At 42.3% G+C, this 22,758-nt stretch overlaps 1 protein-coding gene across 1 annotated transcript in view; it reads left to right on the top strand.

Moving 5' to 3' along the window:
- Positions 1-160: 160 nt before the first annotated feature.
- mob2a (MOB kinase activator 2a) overlaps positions 161-22,758 on the top strand; it is a 53,499-nt gene continuing 30,901 nt past the window's right edge. The window contains exon 1 of the mRNA XM_085411748.1: positions 161-847. Coding sequence (XP_085267874.1) covers positions 831-847 — 17 coding nt within the window. The 5' untranslated portion in view covers positions 161-830. The remainder of the gene's footprint in view (positions 848-22,758) is intronic.

Below are 22,758 nucleotides of genomic sequence, written 5' to 3'. Positions count from 1 at the left end.
CCAACTGAGAGTCACTAACCTAGAATAAGATGGCAAGTGTCTTGACTTTGTGTTATAACGCCCAAGCCCGCTAAGCTCCGCATCCACTGGACGGTAATTATGGCTCTAACGGCTTGCCATAGGTAATCGTTCTATTAGCGCGTGAACGTGTTTGGTGTTGGATTTGTCTTCGTAGCGTGATCACGCCAAACCTACCGGTTTTACCCCCATTATTTTTAATTCTTCAACTACATATCCCATTGCATCTGCGCTCACACGCATTTTACGCACAAGAGACAGAGTGGGTCGGGTCTGTGTTTACTTCCGGACTCCGATTTAGACCTCGTTCAGAAAGCAGCAGCTCCAGTGAAGGTTCAGGCTGGCAGCGCAGTGGCCATACAAGGCTTCATGACAGAGGTTACCGGTCTGACCAGCGACATCCCCGTGGGCAAGTCTAACGCAGCGCTACTGAACACTGAACACACCGCGACGCAAGACAGACTCGAACTGCCGCTCTCCTCGCCTTCGTGCTCAAAGTCACTCAATGCTTCAGTCCCGCTACCAGCTAACAGACTGATCCGACTGTGTTCCTGCCGCTTCATGATCCGAGCTAACTGGGGGATCAAAACAAGAACAATCGCTTGAAGTTCAAGCGGCGTTTGCGTTTGACCGGCCGGGATCCATCGACTGGGAGAGACGCGGGCCCCGTGGGGAAAGAGCAACAGGACTCGGGGGGCCAGTCAGCTAGTGTAGCGAGGGTGGTGGCTGGATAAACTAGGGGGTTGCCTCCAGCTCCTGGTGGATTTATCCCCTGCCAGCTAACATTAGCTAAGCTAGCCACAAACAGCACCATGGATTGGTTAATGGGGTGAGTACAGACAGCTAACTTGCATAGCTATAGCATCCTCTCTTATATGACAGGTCAGCTGCGCAGTCTTTCTGATGCTGCCTGCAAATTCACTTCTCTGCAGCTGATACCACTGGAGTCGGCGTTATGCAGGTGCACTGTCGTGTTCAACAGTGTTAAATTCTCGCTTTAATCTGTGTGTAAACGGTTGGCGTGTTGCTTAGCTTAGCTTCGCTCCGACGAGGCTAGCAAAGCTGGCAACGGTTAACCGGCCTCATGATAGCGTTACCCAGGGCCAGGTGGTATTTTTCGGCATCTCTTCGGGCCGCAGATTACTAGCCAAGGATGGCAGCTCCCGGAGTAGGTCGTGATAATATTGCTATACATGGCAGTTTACTGGACGGTGACCTCATCGCTGAGGTGATGGACTTTAGGTTAGCGGCTTGTCAGCGCTGCTAACGCGGCTATGAGCGGTTTCCCTTATTTCCCAGCGCAAGGTGCGCTGGTCGCTTTGACGGAGGGGAACCGCTGCTAGCAGTCGTGCTAACTTATCTAATGTGCAACCTTTGAGGCACAGCAGAGGTTCTGGTGTCAGAGAGAAAGCTCACCGATGGAGAATGTGTGTGCACCGTGCACATCTTGAAGCACAGCGTGTATGTTTTTGTCAGCGAAGTGAAGCGCGCAGTTTTCTGCCTTGGTGTAGCGGTTGACACCTGACAGAGGTTGGTGATGCTGTGTAAGCTGCGTTATTTTTAGCTCGAGGCTGCACAAGTCATGAGTTTTGAGTGAAAGCTCGTGATAGGGACTGCATTTATCAGCCTCGGTGACGATACCTGCTATACAACCAAAGTTCAAAGCCACGATCGGTGTGCTCGGGCTTAACATTTGAAATCAGTGGAAGCGACGGAGTAACTTTCCAAACCCTGACAGCCCAGAGCATTGTTGTAGACTTCGGATTTGCTATGCAAACTCTTAAGACACTGGATTGTCTGGTCTCGTTTGTCTCCAATCAAAGTAGGGCGTCAGAGACGTTGCACTCCAAGGTGCGTTTGCAAGTTGAAATCCAAACCTGAAATGTGAAATAAAAACTCGAGGTGTCATCATATACACAAATGGCTCGGACTTAAACATTGATCAGGTTATTGCTTTTGCTTACAGTTTATCATTGTTGGCTTGCTGCAGCACTTTAAAAGCACATCAGGGATGAGGAAGGGTGGAGGCCCGTTCTTAGGGGAGTTTCTACATGTCTGCTCAGTTTTTTCTGGTAGATAACAATGCTGCAAGTCTGTTCCCTGAGCTCGATGTAGGCTGACTGTTAGCTCTGTAAAGACAGTTAACTTGTTGTCCAAGACAGTCTGCTCATAAGTCATAATCTCAGGCTTTATCAATTGTGCCCAGGCACGCTTTCCAGTAACTTAAAAAAACAACAAAGAAAACCGGGTTGCTTGTTAGACATCAGGCAGTATTGGTAAATAACACATTTGCTCCTGAGTGGCCTGTTTGATATTTTATGCAGGTTTTCCATGCATGGTCTGCTTTGCATAAAGAGCATTTGACTGCTTTGGTAGACACGGGTTTCTTGTAGTCATTGTTTAACTTGTGTTTTTCCCCTCCCTATGACACTGGTTTTCCTGGTTTCACTAACTGGTTCTTGCAGTAACTTGTCTTAAATAACATCAGCTCTCTGTTATAATTCTTTTTTTTATAGGTCCTTAATTTCTCTTCCCTTTTCCCCCCCAAAGCCATGAAATAATCATTTTTTGCCCAGACGGTGCTTTCAGACCTGAACTATTTTGCACAGCGATCTGATGTAGCTTGGTTTTAGAAGAAATGAGGAAAGTAAAGGCCTACGTATAAAAGAAAAGACCTCTGCCTGTCTGTGGATGTTACTGAATGTATTTGGTGTAGTCCGTGTTCTCCAGCTGAGAAAAGTTGTAGTTGGTTCTATTTAATACATTTTTGTGTATTAAAAAACAACAACAAAGCAGATTGGCTTTGTGATAGAAGGTCATGCCTAATATCCAGTGATGGCATTTGGTCATGTTGAGAGTATGTGTTTACCTGCATGTTAAAGGAGCTCTTTGGATAGAGTGCAAATATGCAGTTAAGTTGAGCGTTTGTGATCTAAATGCATTGGAGGCCAGCAGGAACGTGTCCAGTGTGCGTCATCAACAGTATGGAGTCCATGAATTAACCAAGCGTGTAATCACTCTGAATACAAACCTGGGGTGAAGGACACCCCTGCCAAGACCAATGGAAGAATGAATTGAGAGTGTGAGCATAAGGATGATGGAAGAAGAAGATCTAGTGAAAAAGAGTGGCTGATTTGGAGAGAGGAGGAAAAAACAGGATGATCAAAAGAGATAAAGGAATAAGCGATACCTCCTTTTTTTTTTTTCTTTTTTTTTCGTTAATTAACCAGATAATGGGGAGGGTGGAAGGTGATAAGGTTGCTTTTGATAAAATGGTTGATTGTGGGATAGTTAAAAGAAATTATAAGGTGGGGGAAGGGAGAGTGTAGTTCATAGGAAAGATGAAGCTCTGCAGGGAATCAAATGGAGACAGATGAGAAGCCTGTGAGTGGTTGTAATGGTGAATAAAGGAGGAGATCTAGAGACAACAACATATTATGGTGGGAGACATACTCACAAGAACCAACCACTGGTTTTAGCTGAGGCTACCACCTCTTGGTATGGTGATACATACACGTACCACTTTTTAGCCTAAATCTGTTTGTTAACTAGCTGCACTCTATCTGTGTACTGTGATATTTTAGACGGAGCGCATTATTTCAGAGCTGAATGACCTCATCTGTCCCTATTCAGAGTCAGACAGGATGTTAAATCACTGGAGAGATGTGCGACGCCTAAATGTGTCTTTTGCTGCTGGGTGAAATGGGTAGGCTTTGACAGATGTTTAATCCCCTTGCTTTTGAGTGATGGCTTGGTAATGCTGAACGAAGAGCGAGCGAATGGAAAGTACAGCGTCTAAGTGGAGCACTGCTTCAGGCTGCCCGATCTGAGCAAGAGTCAGACTTGTACACTTAAAAAGGCACCGTATCACCTTTGGCTAGGTATATGGGTAGTGTATCAATATCCAGCACTATGGGAGTAATGCAAGTCATGTGATAGGTTCTGGCTTTTTGTGTCTTTTTATTTTATAGATCTCAAATTTCGTCAGGTTCATATAAAAGTATTTGAACGAGAAAATTGATTATATAAAGTAATGTCTTTCTGCTATTTAGTGTATAACGTGCGATGCAGTATAAATATAACAGCACTAAGGCAGGATTCACACAGATGCTTTGCTGGCACAGTCATCATAGCAACAATAACCAATGATCACAAGGCATGGCAGCCAAGCTTCAGTCTGACTTTTCCTAAATTTTGATACCGCACCACACCCACCTCGCACTCTAAGGATATTTTTATGACGCAGTCTGGAGGATTTGAATAAATGCGACTTGATTGGCTGACGCCTTTGCTGGCATTACAAAGTCAAACTTGTCTAAACTTCAAACATGAGCAAAACAACAGATCAGCACTCGTGAGAAGCAGGAGCACTGAAGGCTGAATCTGTGTGAATGCTGCCTAACAGCCAAAATGACCATAAAGTCAAACTGACGTCTAAAACGGTTTCGGCAAAGTCTGAACAAGCTTCCTGTACAGTTCCTGATTTCTGTTATGACTTCACCCTCTGTGATGTTTTTAGCCACATTTCTTGTAGGAAGATGTTAAGCTCTAACACGATTAAGCTATTTACCTTCCTATCATCAGAATAAGGTGTTATGGTGCTTCTTGTGGCATTGTACTGAAAAATGTCAAACTTCAGGTGTGACTTGAGTCAGATTGAAATGGTTTAGTTACTATCTTTTTAAAACTGTTTAAAATATAAAAAGAGAGTGACACTGTCAGATGATGGTAGATCGAGAAGGGGAATTCACATGAACTACTTATAGGTTGGACGTTGTCAGCAGTGGTAAACGTCTGTCTATTTGTAAAGCTCGCTTGCCACTGTGGGTCATTTCCAAAATAAGAGGTGTCTTTCTGTGTCTCTTAGTAGGCTTTTCTTTTTTTGTTGTTTTTTTTTTTTTTTTTTTTTTTTTTTTTTTTAGTGTGATAATGCAATTTCTTAATAATTTTTTCACCTATGGCCTGAATGCACAGTTTCTCATGAGTCCATGCTGCTTTTTAGGTTTAAAAGTAGTGAGTGGGGGGATTGAAGAGGTGGGCACATGTGTCAGTTTCTAAGCCTAATCATTTTAGTGGCCGGGAATACGTTTCTGTTGCAGTGTTGGATTATATTAATAGAGTAGCAGTAATTTGGATGACTGTATATCCAGGAGGGACTTAAAAAAATAAATAAAAAATATTTATTTTAATTTTATTTTCCTGTATATTGTGTTTGTGTATATATAGGTATGAAACTTTAGTTTTCTTTATCAAATATTAGTTTCTTGGGCGGGGGGATGGTTTGCATAAAACTATTGTAGCTAAATCGGCTGCAAGATTTCATCAGTTTAAATGAAGTCATGTCTTAATTTGAGCGTCAGTTACAATATAACGGAAGTTCAAACATGTAGAATAAACCAGTCGCCATGTGTTAGTCCTTATACAGCAGACTCCTATGTTTTAAAACGTTTCTAGTTTGTCTGCAAATACACCGTTAAGAACAAAAAAAAATGTGTGTATTTTAGAAAACATGCAACATGTTCAGTGTTAAATCTCTTAACTCTGTGTGCGTATCACCTGACCTGTTCATGTGGTCACGAACCGACGCTTACAAAACCTTGTGGTAGAATATCTTGGTACGGTGTCAGTACTTTCATTCTTAGCCTGCATGTTTGACTAATATCCCTTTTTACGCTTTCCACTTGCTCTGTGTGTATCTTCCCAATGGGGATTTTGTGCACTTCAACCCTGTCCTCAAGTAACCTCACCGCCTTATTTCCATCTCTGCCGCGGTGCAGGCATACACATGTAAAAACACATGCGCACGTTCTCAGCCCAGGTGGCTGCTTCCGCTGCTTGCACCACAGATGCAGTTCTGATAATAGACTGCGACAGATGAGCAGACATCATCTTAATGCAGTCACCTGCTTTTAAGGGTGGAAACTAACAACCCTGTCACTGAGTTCCTAGTATTGAGTCTTTGCTGTCTAGTGTCAGGTTTTGAATCATGTGTGCTGTTCCTTTTGTACACCGTTTGCTTACTAGGTCTAACCTGAGAGAGGTAAGCGTCAGTTCCCAGAAGTTCTTAACGTCTGTCTGTGAAGCTGTTTACTGTGCGATACATAAATCAAACAAGAGCTTCTGTTGGCTCTCTGCAGACAGCATGTAAGAGCCTTGCTCTATTAAGAATCAATGTAACGTGTCTGGCACTGAAGTTGCTTTACTACTGCACACCCACGGCAACCCAAGCCAAGGTTTTTAAGACCACGTAACGTAGCTAAATCTGCTTTAGTGTTTAACACATTACGCCCGTGTTTGTTGTAAATCCTGTATCCTGACACGTAGTTTCTCCGCAGCTCCTAACATGGAGCACAAATGACACCATGGTTAATGTCAGTTGAAAACCAACATCCTGTGACTGTATGTTTATGGTTTAATAAGAAATGTTTCTGAGTTTCTGGTAATTTGGTCAGTTTAGAACTAATCTGTCCTAGAGCTTGCACAGGAGATCTGAATGTCCCGGTCTTTAGGAGTCTAACTTTCCAAGTGTTTATATGTAAAAGCAAAAAAAAAAAAACTGAAAACACAAATGTTAAAATGCCAGTAACAGTCATGTGAAAAATAGTTTTCACACAAATCTGGAAAAAGCCAAGTACTCTCTTACTGCCTTCCCGAACTAAGAGGTACTGCTAATCAAATTCTCTCAGTGAATGTGACCATCTTTTACCCCAAGGTCAGACCAAGCGATGTTCAGAGAAAAATCTCAAGTGACATACCTGTGAGACTTGACAGGCCTCAGTTACCAGGTTAAATGTTAAATTATAAGGACTGAACTAGTATAGCTTTTATTTTAGAAGGGTGGCCTCTCTAAAAAGAGCATCCTGGCAAGTCATGCATATGCAAGCTGGACCTGAACCACAACCACAAGATTCAGGAACAGTGTCTTTTGGACAGATTAGAACAAAGTGGAGATGTCTGGCCATAATGCTCATATTAGGCAAAAACTAAACTCAACATATCAGCACAAATGCCTCAAAGCAACTGTCAAGCATGGTGGTGGAGAGGTGATGGTATGGGCTTGTTTTGCAAGACTGAGTTCCTCTATATACCGAACTATAAAGTCCACCAGCTAAAGCTAGGTCATGAAATACGATGAGGACCCCAAGCACAGCTGCAGATCTACTGTAGATTGGCTGAAACGAAAAGAATCAAGGCATTGCAATGATTGAAATGTTATTGGAGCTTCAGTGAGCAATATGAGAGCGTTAATAACGACATACAAAAAAGTGATTGCTTCAAGATATCGCTATTAAAGGTGATTAAACAAGCTGCTTACTCAGGGTGGGAACTTTGTTTCCCAAGCACCAGATTGCCTGTGAATTGCATCAGATTATTATATCAATATTTAATATTAATCAGTACTAATTTCTAGTTTTCCAATAATTGTTTTATGCGCCTCACATTAATTCTGCGCTGCTTTAGTGACGCGAGGGCCCATTCCCGGGGTTCAACGTCAGGCTTGAGGTTATTCTACCATGATGTGCCTCCGTTTCTGAGGTTTGTTTACTCCCCACAAAGGACTCTGTAGTCACTTTCAACCCTTTAACACACTCTGTCTTCTACTCCCTCCCTCCCCCCCTTACTCGCGCTTGCTCTCTGGACACTGACATGCAGAGACGTTTTCGTGCTTGACTGCTGCCTGAGCTGGACTGTGCAGCCACATAGAGCAACGCAGCCTTGGTAATGTTTTTGAGAAATGTTTTAAACTAATAAAAGCTAGTGGAGGGGTAGGAGGAACGCCTAGATGCTGAGTAATGTTGTACAAGCGCTATCATGCTTTTTTTTTTTTTTTGCTTTTTTTTGTGGGCTTGCCTCGTGTGGGGAAAGAGAAAGGAAAACAGTGTAAGGGCAAAGCAGAGCTGGAGGGGCAGAGTCAAAACAAACAAGTCCTCATCTTACCTCTGATATCGGCTCCCTTCTTCAAGGCTGTACCATTATTTTGCGACAGCGGTGCCAGGTCCCTCCTATTCCTCAGACACACCATCAGAGTCGAGCTGTTATAGTTCAGAGTTGTCAATGACATCAAGTTTCACAGAAAGCTGACACCTAGAGCATGCAGGATTAACAGTGGTCGTAGAGATGCAGGTGTTCTGCACTTATAAGATGATCATTTTCACATTGGTTAAAATTGTGGGCGATCATTTTTGAGAACCATCCTAAACCAGTTGGTGTCCAATTAAATCTTAAATGAGGTTTCTGTATCTTAGTGTTCCAGGATATCAGTGTGCATCATTCAGGGTGATATAAAGGCACTATTGAAAGTGAATGAATGAATCTGATACCAGGATGACTCTGCAGTTTGCCTTTCACTGAATATGCATAAGTGGATGAAGTGGATAATGAAGAATCCAAATGCATGCATGGTTGTATTAAGCACTTTCACGAGCACTTGAGATGGAAACTCTTGCTAAGTGTGGTAGGCTTTGTTTTTCTTCTCCCCTTTTTGCCAATATATTTGAGTGAAGATGAGCTTTCAAAAGCCTCAGGGCAGTGCATGCTCTGAGTGCACTGCAACTAAATACTGCGATAGATTGAGAGGCTGCAAATGAAACCCAGCTCTGAGTACCTGGAGCTGGATGCGCATGTGAAGCTTCTCCACCCACTCACATGGGTTCTGACCTGTTCAAAAGCTTGAACAGACTGTGTTTCACAGTGTCAACTACACTGGTTGGTAACATTTAACCAGCATATTACACTGGTTTAAGAGGCCATATGTTTCGATGTGTTTACAGTCTGTAAAATGAATTTGTTGCTGCTTTGAATGTGGAGATGTTCTCAGCTGGGCTGCACTGTTCAGCTTCTGGCATGGTTGTGTGTGTGTTTGTGTGCATGTATGTGTGTGTTTTGCCTCTGTTTCACTTGGCAGGGGAGTGGCACCACGCTGCGACTGTGTTTACTCTTTCATAACGCTCTGGGCAGCTCTGCCCAGCACACACCACTGGCGCTGCCAACAAATGGAGAGAGGGAGACGAGGAAAAACACTGGCAGCAGGCAGGAACCGTCATAGCTGATCAGCTGCTCTCTCACTCTCACCCCTTCCACCTCTTGGTATTGGTCACATCAGGACATTTTCCTCTCACATGCTTAATTACAGAGCTGACTTCAGTATGCAGATCCCAAACTTGACTCGCTCTTCTTGTAGCTGAACTGCCTGCCACAGGCCTCGGAGCAGCTACTGTTCTGTCAGAGAGCATCGCAGTCATGGGCCGCTGTTGGCTACAACTGTCTTAAGATCATCTAAGATAAGTTGAACATCCTGCAGCAGATTTTTAGTAGTTGTTGTTGTTGTTGCTATCCACCCACACTGAATGCCGCAAAGAACAGTTCTGCTGCAAGTTTGGCTATAAGATGCATTTAATGACATCTTTCTTATTTAAGAAGATATATTATTTCTCTCTATACGTTTCTTTTCTGTTTATTGGGTTAAATATAATTCTGTTTTTCTAAATTAGAATGTCAGAGATTAATCATATGACCGTTTTGTTCATGAACTAATTAAAGTGCCACAATTTCAATAGGCACGCACATTTTCTGTGTGAGCGTACAAGTCTCATTACACTGCTGAGTCACAGAGAAGTTCTGAATCTATTAATAAGCCTCAGAGAACTTGAGCTACTGATACATGTCCACTTGTTCAATGCCATAAACTATATATACGAGATGGATGTAGCCCCACTGCAATGTCACCTAGTGACTTGTGAATCTTTGAGATGAGTGTTTTGGCCATGACTGCCTTGTCTTTTTGAAAGCGGGCGCCTCTAACGAGGGTTATATCTGTCTGAGAAACCAAAGGCTGTTGTATACTCATAGAATAGTATGCTTTAGAGCAGGTCTGTCTTGTAGCATTCCCTGGTTTATTGGTATTTTTGATTGCAGTGGGGACCAGAATTGGCTTTGTTTTATTCGGTAAGACTTGAATCTACCAACTGAAGCCATAAAGTCACGAGTAAAGTGTTTCCTGAGGTCATGGCCAAACTGAGGAATGTAGTCTTGCAGAATGCTCTGTTAGATATGGCACAGGAAACATGACATACATAGTTATCATTTGAAACAAAACCGGCTGAGTCTTTCCAGAAGTTGAATAGCTAGATAAGAAACCAAAAAGATTAACAATATAATTTCCAAGATCTGGCTAATAAGAGTTGAGATGTGCTACCTAAGGAAATATGAATTAAATACACCAGAGGAAAAGGAAGACAGAGGTAGATGATAAGGAGGAGAACAGCATGAGACTTTTTTTTTTTTTTGTAAAGTGAGGGAAGGAGGAATGCGATAGAGACGCCTAGGCAATAGGTTGAGATATTCAGATAAATGGGAAGTGGCAACGTGGGGCAGGGAGGTAGATTAGAAACAGCAGAGCTCTTAAATAGAGGACGAAGAAGGAGATTTAACAGCAGGGGCCAGGCTGCAAATGACAGAAGGAGAAATGCAGTTTGGAACTCTGTGCAGGTCAGAAATGGGGAAAAATGCACCAGAAGGACTGAGGAGTCCAAATGCATAGTATTTCTCCTGTGGATCCTTAACCTCCTGCTTTGATTCCCAAAACTGTGAAGACCAAGATTTGAGTGTTTCTGCAGCAGAACTCTAGAGTCTCATTCAGCTAATCAGGTTTCATTTGTCTTGGAGGAGGAAGGATTTAATTCTGGCTGATTTTTATTTATTTTTTATGTGGTCGGCACCCTCGGGCGAGGTTTCAGCTGAGCAGTTAGCTGCTAAATCTGTACAGAGCCGGTGGGCTACTGGCGTTGATGTAAGCTAGCTAGGTTTGTCCTTGGTGGCTGAAGCTAGACCGCTAGGCTGGTTTGAACTATAATTGGATTAGAGATCTCCGTGTTGCATCAGGCAGGGTAAGCCGAGTAAACACACTCACTCGCGCTCTCTCTCTCTCTCTCCCTCTTTCTCCAAAGCACACATGCCCGCCTCAGGGAATCATCTCAAGGCTGTACTCCTCTGCTGCCACATGTTTTTTTCTCCAACACTTTCGTCTTTCCTCAGCATCCCACTATTTGTTTTTTATCCCCCTTTAATCAGTGGCCTGTCCACTCCCACTGGCTGTAAAGGTGAATGCGGATGTGTGTTCTTGTGTATGTGCACATTGGTGCCTGGCACAGGAAGGATGTGGATGTTTCCAGTGCCACGGATACCAACCTTAAGTGGGATTACATGGGTTACATTTACTATTTACCATTTGTGGTGGGACAATAAATCACAAAAACAGAAAGGGAAGTCATGTGTTGATACTAATGTGAGATCTCATAGGAACATGGCAGATGTGAATATAAAGCTGCCCTAAATGGAGAAGGAAGTGAGAAAGCTAATCTTAACTTTTCTTGTTTTTTTCCCTTTGTCTTTACAAAAAAACAAAAAAAACTTCCTGTTTGGTAGTTTGGACAGGAAATAAAAGATGATGTCATGTGCCTCTCAACCAAATGGTGTGCAAAGGCTTAATTTGTAATTGGTGTCTTGGACTTTTCCCAGAACTGATTTCTTTAAACTCAGTTAGATGTTAACTGGAAACAGTTTGGCGCCTTGTTCCATTTGTCTGTCCCGCTTGGTGGCTCGCTCAGATCATAAAAGTGTCACATTTGAATAAACGAGTAAAGGAAATGTAACTTATCAGTAAACACTGGACAATTTTTCAACAGTTCAAGTACCAGGAAATGAAATGATACAATTGTCTAGATGAAAAATGGACTTTACTGCATGTGACCTGTAATAGAAACTGTGACTACAAAGATTTGTTTTAATTTATTTTTTCAGGTTAGTTGGCAAAGTTTTAGTTGCTGGCATCAGTGAAGAAACAAAACTTCAGTCAGAGCTTTTTGCTCTTTTTATATGTGTGCATGTCTGTGCATTAACATTCATACAGCACACATTGAAGCAGTTGGGGTGAGAAATTACCAGTGGCGAGACAGTGTGTAAGATTAGAGGGAGACTGTGACAGGCCAACACCAGCAGCCATATATTTGCTATGTGTAACTGACAGCTTTGATCTGCCCATATGGCCTGTACATATCTTTAACTTGTGAGTCAGAAATCAAATGTCACACTGACAGAGATGGAGGGAGGGGAGAAGACTCATGCTCTGATGTGGGATGACACAGGGTAGTACATGCAAAACATCCACCCACAACCAGTATCATCCTTCCCCACCTATCAGTATGGAAAATATCAGTAGCAGCAGTTTAGATTTCCAGATTTCATTAAACTGGTTTATAATGTGTATCTCCACAGGATTCCCTTCTTTTTCCTGTAGGACAATCGACATGCCTGCATCTACAAACCTAATTGTGTTGTGGACAGGGTGCCAAACATGAGTGTGTGAGGCTGTGAACTTGTTAGCTTGAATCTAAAAAAGGATGTGGAGGAGGAGGGAGATGTTTTTGAGGGAAGAGTTTGACTTGGAATGAAGGCAAAGGGAGATAACGGAGAGGGAGCTGGTGTTCGGGGTCGTCCAATTTCCGCTGCAGGGTTGGGGTCACTCTGTGGAAGCTGCTGACACGGCCTCCCAGGAGCAGGGCTGAAAAGCTCAAAGCTGGACAAAATACAAGAAACACAAGGCACACAACAAAGTATTTGACCCTTGAGGCGGTGTTTAGTGTAAACACGGATAAGTCTGATCATCTGAGTGTTTGCAGAGAACCACACTGGGGAACGTGCTCTGTCCATGCTCTTCGCACCCACACAACATTGCACTTCATTATAACATAGTCATGCCCGTGGTCTTGCATACCGTGTCACAACACTAATCTTCATCTTCTCTAGTGTTTGTTAACGGTTGACCTGTTAAACATGACCTTTCTTAAAGCCTTTCTAATCCCAGGTGGTCTCTGAGCTGGGTGATAAATGACAACACTGAGCCAAGAGCTTGTTAGCACAGGGAGCTAGGTTACAAGTTTGCTGTGCAGAAGACTGGCTGTGAATACAGGGTATTATGAGGCACAGGGGGTTCAGGAGCAGCTCACTTTGCCACAGTTTAATCCAGGAAGCCATGCTCCGACTTCATCTGTCGACACCAGATTTAACATTTTAAAACTTCCAATATGGGAGGCTACAACGTAACCTTTTTCCCTGCCTATAAAAAGTTATTTTTAATTGCATAGTTTGATTAAATGCAAATTTTACAAACTTCCAAAAATATTTTGCCACAGATGTGAAACTCTTAAAATACTATTCCCTAATATGTGACAAAGGTCTAGACGAGAAAATATTGAACAAAAGGCTTAAAGTTCAAAATAAGTAAAGCAGAAAAACAGGAGATGTGAGTCTGTTCTTTCTTCTTCTTGCTTCTGGTCTCATCCGTCATCCACACTTTCTGATTTTCTGGTTGCTGTCTAACCCCTACTTCCATCAGTAACTGCCTCGCACTAGGAGTCGAGGTGGACTGAGTCATATATCAGGGGGAGTGTGCGGAGCAGAGCAGGCTACGAGAGATTAGAGGTGAGAGGAGTGTGCTGCTGATTTATTACCATCCATTAGCTGGTTAAAAGAGGCTAAGTGAGCCAGTCGGCTCAGGGAGGTGAGATGGAAGAGATTAGCCTACATAAAGAGTGATGGAGGGAGATCTGTGACGCGAGCCAGTGACTCCCGAACTCCTCTCTCTTGTATACTCTTTATTCTCCCTCATTCCTTCTGCGCTACTCTTTATCTTCTTCAGCCACACTTCCTCCCCATGAGTATGCCATGTCTTTGTAAAGCACCAATACCAGTAGCTGCCTGTTTGAGAAGTGATTAATGACGTTCTCTGCATTTTTAAATCATTATGCAACCAGTGACAGTGACAGTGCTGCTTTTCTTGCATGCAGGCTTGGTCACATATAAATCAATGGTATATCTATCACATGTTAAAACTTCTTGTGTTTAAAATGCTGGTAAAATACGTTTGACGCAGCAGTGGGGGAGGTGGTAAATGGCTTGCACCATGGAAAATTTACACCACATGTTATTTACAAAACCAGACATTTATTAATAAATTAACTAATTAGCACTAGGAAGCAGTGGGGGGCAAAGTAAATCAGAGTGCTATTGAGTTCATTATTGAAATTGAATAGTAATGAAACGACACATTCTGACAGGAGGTTGAAGGAACTAAATGCATCATTTCTGCATTATGCCTTTTTTAGGCTATTTTTTTCTGTCTTTCAGTTACAGATATTGAGAAGTACTGACAAAAACAACCCGTTGTGATAGCACTGTATAATAGGGCTGCTCGATTATGGCAAAAATGATAATCACAATTATTTTCACTGAAATTGAGATCTCGATTATTTGACGATATTTATTTAACCCTTTAAGACCTACCATAGAACCAAGTCCGCCAGAGCTTATATTTTTTTTTTTTACATGCTGTAGTGCCATTTTTGGGAGCATTTCAAGTTGCTATACATCAATACAACTGTTATAGCCCATATTTTAATAATATGTATGCATTAAGTCCATAGTAATTACATTAATTACAAAAAAGTGCAATAAACTACAAAAAAATTGAAAATCATTTTTGTTTTGTTTACATATATTTCTACTTGGAGAAATTTAAGAGGTTTATCCCTCAAAACTTTAAATACAAAAAAGTTGCAAAAAATAGTTTCCCACCATAGGAAATTTATTTTGAGCGTCTTCATAGTTTTATTTTGGAGATACAGCAATTTTTATATACTGCAGGAAAAACAAAAAACAATCCTATGATGCAAATTTGCAAAGAAAACAGCAGGTGCATCAAAATAAACTATTTCCAGCAGTGCAATTCGAGTTCTAAGCATCACAGAAACTATTCAGAAAAGTCAAACATGACCAGTATAGGCTTTTAAGGCCTACAAGTAAAGAACTACATTTTCCGCGAAAATGACATTACTTCCGGTTTCAGACAGGAAATGGCGGACATGCGATAGTTTGCATTTCCGTCGTTTTCATTGTGGGAAGTGTTACGAACAGCTGATCTGATCGGCAAAGCTGTTTCTGGAATATTATGTTTTTGTTCCTGCAAGCGCTTTTTATGCAATTTTTGCAAAGCTTTATGTGGAAGGAAACCGTGACCGAGGACAAGCTGATGGCATAAGATGTAAGTACAACTCCTCTGGTTTCATATGCAAAACTAATTATTGTGCTAGCTTACGAGGTTCCGGTTCTACAGGGATTTAAAGGGTTAACAATAACAATGTATTGGATAATGACTTTAAAAAATAATATAAAATAGTGTGCAAATACTGATAACAGTGCAAATGTTTGCAATATAAAAAATAAATGAAAAATGTAAACATCTATGTTTAGTGAACTTTGCAGTGTTGCTCTGTGGTGCAGCTACGACACCGTAGCAAAGTTTACACACTATGTCTAATTGAGCCCAGTTCTGACTCCGCGAACCCGTAATGTTTCCACACCACTGAAGTTTTTTTTACCTCTCTTTTCAACCAACGGCAGTCACTCTCCTCTCGAAATAACTTCTGCTTAGCTTTCCGAGCTTCCCTCGGGTCCTCTTAATTGTTGTGACGCGTGTTCGAGATGCAGAGAAGTGCGCTCGATTTGCCACACGGAGCAGCGCGAGAGTAAAGCATGAGGGAGGGGCTAATAATCGGCTCAGTCATTTGCAATGATCGTTGAAAGCCCAGATCGTAATCGTGATTAAAATTCGATTAATTGAGCAGCCCTACTGTATAATGGATTATTTTGTACCCAGCTGTAATAGAAATATGAGGTAATAAAGGATTTGAAGATAATAATTCTTAAACATGTCACTGATTTTGGACATTTTAGGGCCTCAGTATTAGCAATTTGGCTATCTTTGTTATTTCTTTGAAGCCACAAGTTACCATATTTGGCAAGTTGCAATCATAAGCTGCAGAAACGCGAGGAGTGGGGGATACAGTCTTAAAACTCTGCTTTAGCAGCTTGTAACCACATCACTGGCTTCCATCCACCATTTGCTCTTCCTGTCATACGGAGCGCAACTAACGAGCACCCCAGCGATGCTAGATTGAGTCACAGTTAGTGTTAACACTTGTGTGCTGTTGAAGTAGCTTGCTTTTTTCCAGGTATAGAATCATTATTCAAGGCTGACCTGCTGCTGCTCACTCTTAGACATGTCTGGGCTTGTGTCATTGTTGTGCTCGCTTGGGAATGTAAACACATGGCATCGCTATATCATTGGTATCACGAGGTGGAACCTTTGTTTTATTTTTATTTTTCATCATGTAAAGGCACAGGCGTAATGGACACAAATTGTTTGTTTCCATGGCGCAGGCTGTAAGGGTTTATTTGCTTCAGGGAGCGAGAAAAATGCGAAAAATTAAAGTATTTTGACCTCTGAGGTCTAAACTAACACAAAATGATTGCTCCTGTTCATCAGCAGCGCATTCAATGCACACTGAGAGCTTCCCAACTACTTAAAATGCTGGGATTTGACAGAAGCAGCAGATAGAAATAGAAAAGCGCTATCTATGGCTCTGGAAGAGGCTATATGCGTCGCAGCACTTGTGTGCTGGACATCCGCTCTGTAAGCTGTTTCTCGTCTTAACCTTGGTGTCAGTGTGTCAGGTTGAACATTTGTTTTTTGTGTGGGGAATAAAAGAGTAAGACGCATTCCCCACATCCGTTTCTTCTTGTAGATGAAGTGTAGGTCAGGGGTTTGGTGCGCTCTGGTGAGTTCATGTGTCGCTCAGGGCCATGTACTGTATGCACAGATGGGACATTTCTCACAACCGCTGGGGATTTCACCTCACCGAGTAACCTTGATGACGTGGAAGCTACTGCACTGACTAAACTAGACCGTGCTTCAGAAGGAAATGTTAGTGCTGACTGAATGAAATTAAATCTGCAGTCTTGATTTTGATAAGGTTCTGGGCCTTTATGTTGCAATTTCCCTGTGTTGTTTTCTTTCTTTTTTTGGTCCCTTTGCTTCTCCTTTTTCATGTTGTATTTGGCCTCATTGTAGTTATCCACACTGCCTGCATGTGTGCTTGTTTGATTCAGGGTGTGTGTCCTCACGTACACCTCAATCTTTGCCTGTGTTTGCACATGACCTGTGCGTGTGTGTGTGTTCCTCCATTATCTCCTGCACTGCCCGGCTCTCTCTTCCTCCTCATTGTTCTGCCTCTCTGCCTGTGCTGGGAGTCTGGAACAGGAGCTTGCAGGAAATCTCGTCACTTGTTGTGCAAAAGGGAAAGCAAACAGCGAGATGCACAAACACAGGAAGAGCTGCTTCCCTCACGTGGGCCCCGGCTGGGCATCTGTCGCTCCTTTGCGTTTATCATAACGCAGAAACGTGAGCGGCGTCTCTAACCGCACGTGCCTTTCTTTCCATCTTTCTGTCTCCTCGTCTTAGTCAACTTGTCACTGTCAGTTCCGTCTGTGCAGCTGCATTTCATGCCTGAGTGCTAATAAACAAGAAAGACCAGAAAATAATACATACAATTCATGAACGTGACGATTATCACAAGTGGAATTTGTGTCTTTAAACAACATCTTTGCACTAGCTGCCCGAAAAACTTTAATAACAGACATAAATTCTTCATTGTGGCTCTTCTGTGTTGCTCGGAGCAGATGACCTTGCTTTATTACTTTGTCTAGCCTTACATTACGGCGAACCCTTCACTGGTGCTGGTTTATTGGAGTTATCTATCAGAATATAATTTCTGAATGGTAAATGGCCTGTATTTGTATAGCGCTTTACACGTTCAGTCATCCACCCATTCACACACACATTCACACACTGGTGATGGCAGCTACATTGTAGCCACAGCTGCCCTGGGGCGCACTGACAGAGGCGAGGCTGCCGGACACTGGCGCCACCGGGCCCTCTGACCACCACCAGTAGGCAACGGGTGAAGTGTCTTGCCCAAGGACACAACGACTGAGACTGTCTGAGCCGGGGCTCAAACCGGCAACCTTCTGATTACAAGACAAACTGCCAACTCGTGAGCCACAATTGCCCAACAGCTAAAAGGTGAGCAGTTTGCACAGAGGCGTTTGGTCACTGGTCTCCACAGACTGCACAGTAGCTGCAACCTGGACAATGCTAGTCTTCATACAAACACACTGCTGAACATGCCAGCTGTTGCATAACCACTGTCAGGTGTGGGCTACATACTTCAGCACTGTCAGTGTTTCAGTGGGTTTCCAGTGTCGGGCTCAGTTTCCTGGGGAAGGAGTTTTTCGGCATTAGCATAGAGCTGTTTGGGGCTAAACTAGAGATGCTCCATTTGCTCAGCAAACACTTTCTGTGGCATTTTCACACAACCCCGCGGTTGAATAAATTATTTCTGGAATTTGAGTCTAAGTTACACACAGCCTCATTCGTATTACACAGCTCAGTGTTTGGTCACAAAGGGTCACTGTCCAATAGTTAACACTGTACAAACCAGCGTGATGTACACAAAATGTTTGCATGAAGCTTAGTGATGCAGTTGCTGTGCATTATGTTTTAAGTAGAGAATGAAAATTATGAAGTTCAGTATTGCAGTGAAATTAATAAGGGGACAAGAGGCCATAACGGCAACAATTAGAGCATTCATATAGAGCCTGCTGTCAATAAAAATAAATAAATAAATAAATAAAACTAATCAATGTTGCAATAAAGTATAAAAATAACTAAAAAAACTATATGTGTACTGTAGTATAGATTTTCCACGTTTTTAATCCATTTTAAATCTTTAGTGCAGAAAAACTTTTAAAGGATGTTTTTGCCACTGTAATCTTAAAATGTTTTTTTTAATTAAAAAAAACAAAAACACACTCACTCACATATTGTGAGCCTCTGATGGAGTCCTGCATTGATCTGGTCCCAGATTTAACAGCCACACCAGTATGTGTGGTCTGGAAAGGTATGGCGTGCGAGTTGACTGCACAGATGACTGCCTCTTTTTGTGATGTAAAATGTGAGATAAGTAAAAATAGCCTTGAATGTTATTTAAATGTGAGTGAAAGAACCCTCTAACAAGGACGTTTATGTTTTGTCTTCAAGTTCAGATGTTACAGCTTGAGTTCATGCTCCTCTATATCTGTTATCGTCTAGACCATCCTTAGCTGGTCCGACCAGTTGGCCAGGCTCCATTTTTCTCTTTCTACAATCATAGGAAGTAAAGCACAGCTGTGGCTCTCTTTTCTAAGAGAAAAGACTAAGAACTTATAGTGATGTCCATAGAATGTGGTTTTAAGCTGTTTTTTAATGCCACAAGAGGGCAGCACATCTACAGGTTACATGACTTTTCACCAGAAAGGAACATGTCTGTGGATAAAAAATGATTACCTGCTAGGAGTTGGGTAACTTCATTTGCTTAATCATTGATTTTTAGCAGGTCATATAAGGTCACTATTTTCCAAGAGATGGTGGAATATGCTCAGTCTCATGTGTGTTGAAGACTGAGAAAAGCGATGAAGATACTCTGGTTGCAGGATAAATGTAGATAAAGTACGAGTTGAGATAACGGAAGGAGAGGAGAGATCCAGTGGGCATGAAATCAGATCTTGTTGTTGCATAATCATGGCTTGCAGGCCTTCCCAGTGTGCACCAGGCTCGATGCAGTCCAGTATCACATGACTGTACCAAGCAGCTGCAGTTTTAAACCAGTGATACCAGTACACCACCAGCCTGAGGCTGATTGGGATCACTAGTTCTGTTCTTATTTGTGCTGAGGCATGCTCTGTTTTTCCCCTAAAACACACACACAAAGTGGGCGGTTCAAGTCCTCATTGTGTCCTCTCATCTGTAGTTTATTCCCATCAGTGTGTAACCATTTTTTTTAACCTGCAAACGTCTTCTGCAGAGTCCTTGCTTCTCATTGGCTCCTGTCATTCATGTCATAACGTCCTGCCTTTCACATATCAGCAATACCATGACACTGAGAGCCCGGATCTTCTTGACATAGCCTTCCTCCGTCATCTGTCTTCTCTTTTTCCCTTTATCTCTAATTCAAAGCCTTTATTCACATGCCAGCAATACCAGACAGCATACCAGTCGTCAGGACATCAGCGGCGGCCCGCACCTCTTCCTGCAGCTTTCCTCCCCTTCCTGCTGTCTTTCTCTCATGACTGTTTCTCAGCTCATGCGTGCCACAGGAATAATGAGAAAGCGTTTACTTTCGCTTGAGCAGTACATTATTTCTTTTTAACAGCAGGTGGCACCAAAGTCCCACCATCCTGAGAAAATAAAATCACCACTGTCTTTTAATTTACTGTGTCACATCTGCCCCTCGTGAATCTATCTTCACAGGCTTTGTGGTGCTACCCATCCTGGTGGCAGAAGCCCAAAAAGGTGGACAAGCAGTTCTCTTGCTTCTGTTTCAGGCCACGATGTGAAAGACAGACACACACAGAAAGACCGACCGCCTCCTGGCGTCACCCAGCCTGGCTGTGTATATATAGGCTCTTTCATACCACACCGCTTGGCTCGGCCCCAGCTCACATATACCTCTGCTGTGCTGTTTTTGTGTGCGTAAACATTTTTGGAGTGTGCCCACTTGTGTTGGAAAGAAAAACAGCATGTGTTTGGTTCTTGGCAGCAAAACCCTATGTACATTAAATTGCATAATACAAACATGGTAGTGGTTTCGTAAGACTTTTTTGGCACTGAAGTAGGGAGTTGTGTGGTTTCTGTCAGTATCACCTCTGTCAGTGCTGGGAAACTTGGAGACTCTAAAGCTGGCCTCTCTTCTTATACATGCACTCAGGTTCCTGGAGCCTTGATATACTGTGTGTGTGTCTGTGTGTGTTTGTGCATTGCGGTCCACCAGAGTATTCCTGGAAAGCTTCAGAGCAGGAGCGAGGGTTGAAGGGGGCAGGGCTATTCCACAGCCACACACCAGCCAATGATGACCGCTTTCTGGAAGCTTCCCTGTCATTAAAAACGAGGCAGAGAAATGAACAGAGAAGGTTTATGGGTATTTTATTTTAACCTCTGTGCCCTCAGAAGCTTCATCTTTTAGACAGGAAAAAAAAAGAGAGGGAGAGAGTAAAGGCATTGCTGTTTGGCTGGCAACTTTTATCCTCATTAGTATGCAAGGAGATGCACTTACAGTTCACCACATTGTTGCACAACAAGAATAAGAGTGTAGGGAGGGATGGGCTGGATGGAGAGAAGTGATGCCAGGTGGAGGAAATGGAGGAATCAGCATAAGAATTGCAAAAGAAGAAAGCTCAAATTAACTTAATGAAGGGGCTGCAAACAGAGCAATAAATCAGGGATAGTTGAGGTGCAGGAAGCAGGAAGACTGAATAGGAGGAGCATCAATAAAACCCATGCTAATTGTGCCTCCGTGGTCTGCAGCGTTCACTGCCCCACACCTTTTAAAAGTCACGTTTTCTTGCTGTTGATATTCTCCCTCATACTCCTGCCTCCTGTTGTCTTCCTCCTCCTCTTCTCTACCTCCAGCTGCTGTTGTGCAACTCTGCAGTGACTGATGGAGCAGCTACAGCAGTGCCATTGATCAGCACTTTTGGTGCCAAGCTGCTCTTATTGTAATAAACGACTTGGAGCTATGAAACCAGTCCCGAGTATTTTGCGGCAGCAGAGGAAACACGCACACAAATGCCACACTGCACTTTTGCACTTATATATGATGTAATGCGGAATAAGTTGGATTACTTTTAAACTTAACCGCATGCCTGGATTCATTATTTTGTGCTTCTAATCCCTCAGGACACGTGCGCAAAACGTAATGAGATCTTTTATTTTGCTATTAGAGAAATTATTAACCAAGTAACTCAGGATTCTTTAAACCATATCCTCCTAGATTAGCTGGGCTTTCCCTGTAATTAACCCTTTACGGCCGATCGGAGCGGGCACGCTCTGTTTTGCGTAACTATTTTTAAATCCGGGTAGCTCTGCAACCACTTAAGCTAGCACAATAATTTTTTTTTGCATATGAAACTGGAGGAGTTGTACTTACATCTGATGCCATCAGCTTGTCCTAGGTCACAGTTTCCTTCCACATATAGCTTTGCAAAAACTGCATAAAAATCACTTGCAGCAACAAAAACATGATATTCCAGAAACACGCTTCGCCGATCCATCAGCTGTTTGTAACACTTCCTACGTCCATCAGCACGAACTATCACATGACCGCATGACCTGCCCGAAACCGGAAGTGACGTCATTTTGCGGAAATGTAGTTTTTTACGATCGGGCCCTTATGAGCTTGTGTTTTACTTGTTATGTGTTTTAAAAAGTTATGTTTGAGTTTATGACTTTCTGTGTCGTTTCTGGGATGCTTAGGACTCATATTGCACTGCTGGAAATAGTTTATTTTGATGCATATGCTGTTATTTTGCAAATTTGCACTATAATATTTATTTTCGTTTTTCCTGCAGTATATAAAAATTGGTGTATTTCAAAAATAAAACTATGAAGACACTCAAAATAAATTTCCTGTGGTGGGAAACTAGTTTGTGTAACTTTTTTGTATTTACAGTTTTGAGGGATAAGCCTCTTAAATTTCTCTAACTAGAAATATATGTTAAAAAAACAAAAACGATTTTCAATTTTTTGTAGTTTATTGCACTTTTTTGCAATTTATGTAATTACTATGCACCTAATGCAGACATATTATTAAAGTTTGGGCTATAATGGTTGTATTGATGTATAGCAACTTGAAATGCTCCCAAAAATGGCTCCACAGCATGTAAAAATATAATATAAGCTCTGGCGAACTTGGTTCTATGGTAGGTCTTAAAGGGTTAAGCTGCTGTTGGAGAATTTAGAGCAAATGTAAC

This window comes from Rhamphochromis longiceps, linkage group LG7 (assembly GCF_057381845.1).
Source record: "Rhamphochromis longiceps isolate RC_006_pf linkage group LG7, R_longiceps_female_GT1.1, whole genome shotgun sequence".
Lineage (NCBI taxonomy): Eukaryota > Metazoa > Chordata > Actinopteri > Cichliformes > Cichlidae > Rhamphochromis > Rhamphochromis longiceps.
Note: the sequence above shows the minus strand (reverse complement) of the source record. Positions and strands in the feature narration are given on the sequence as shown.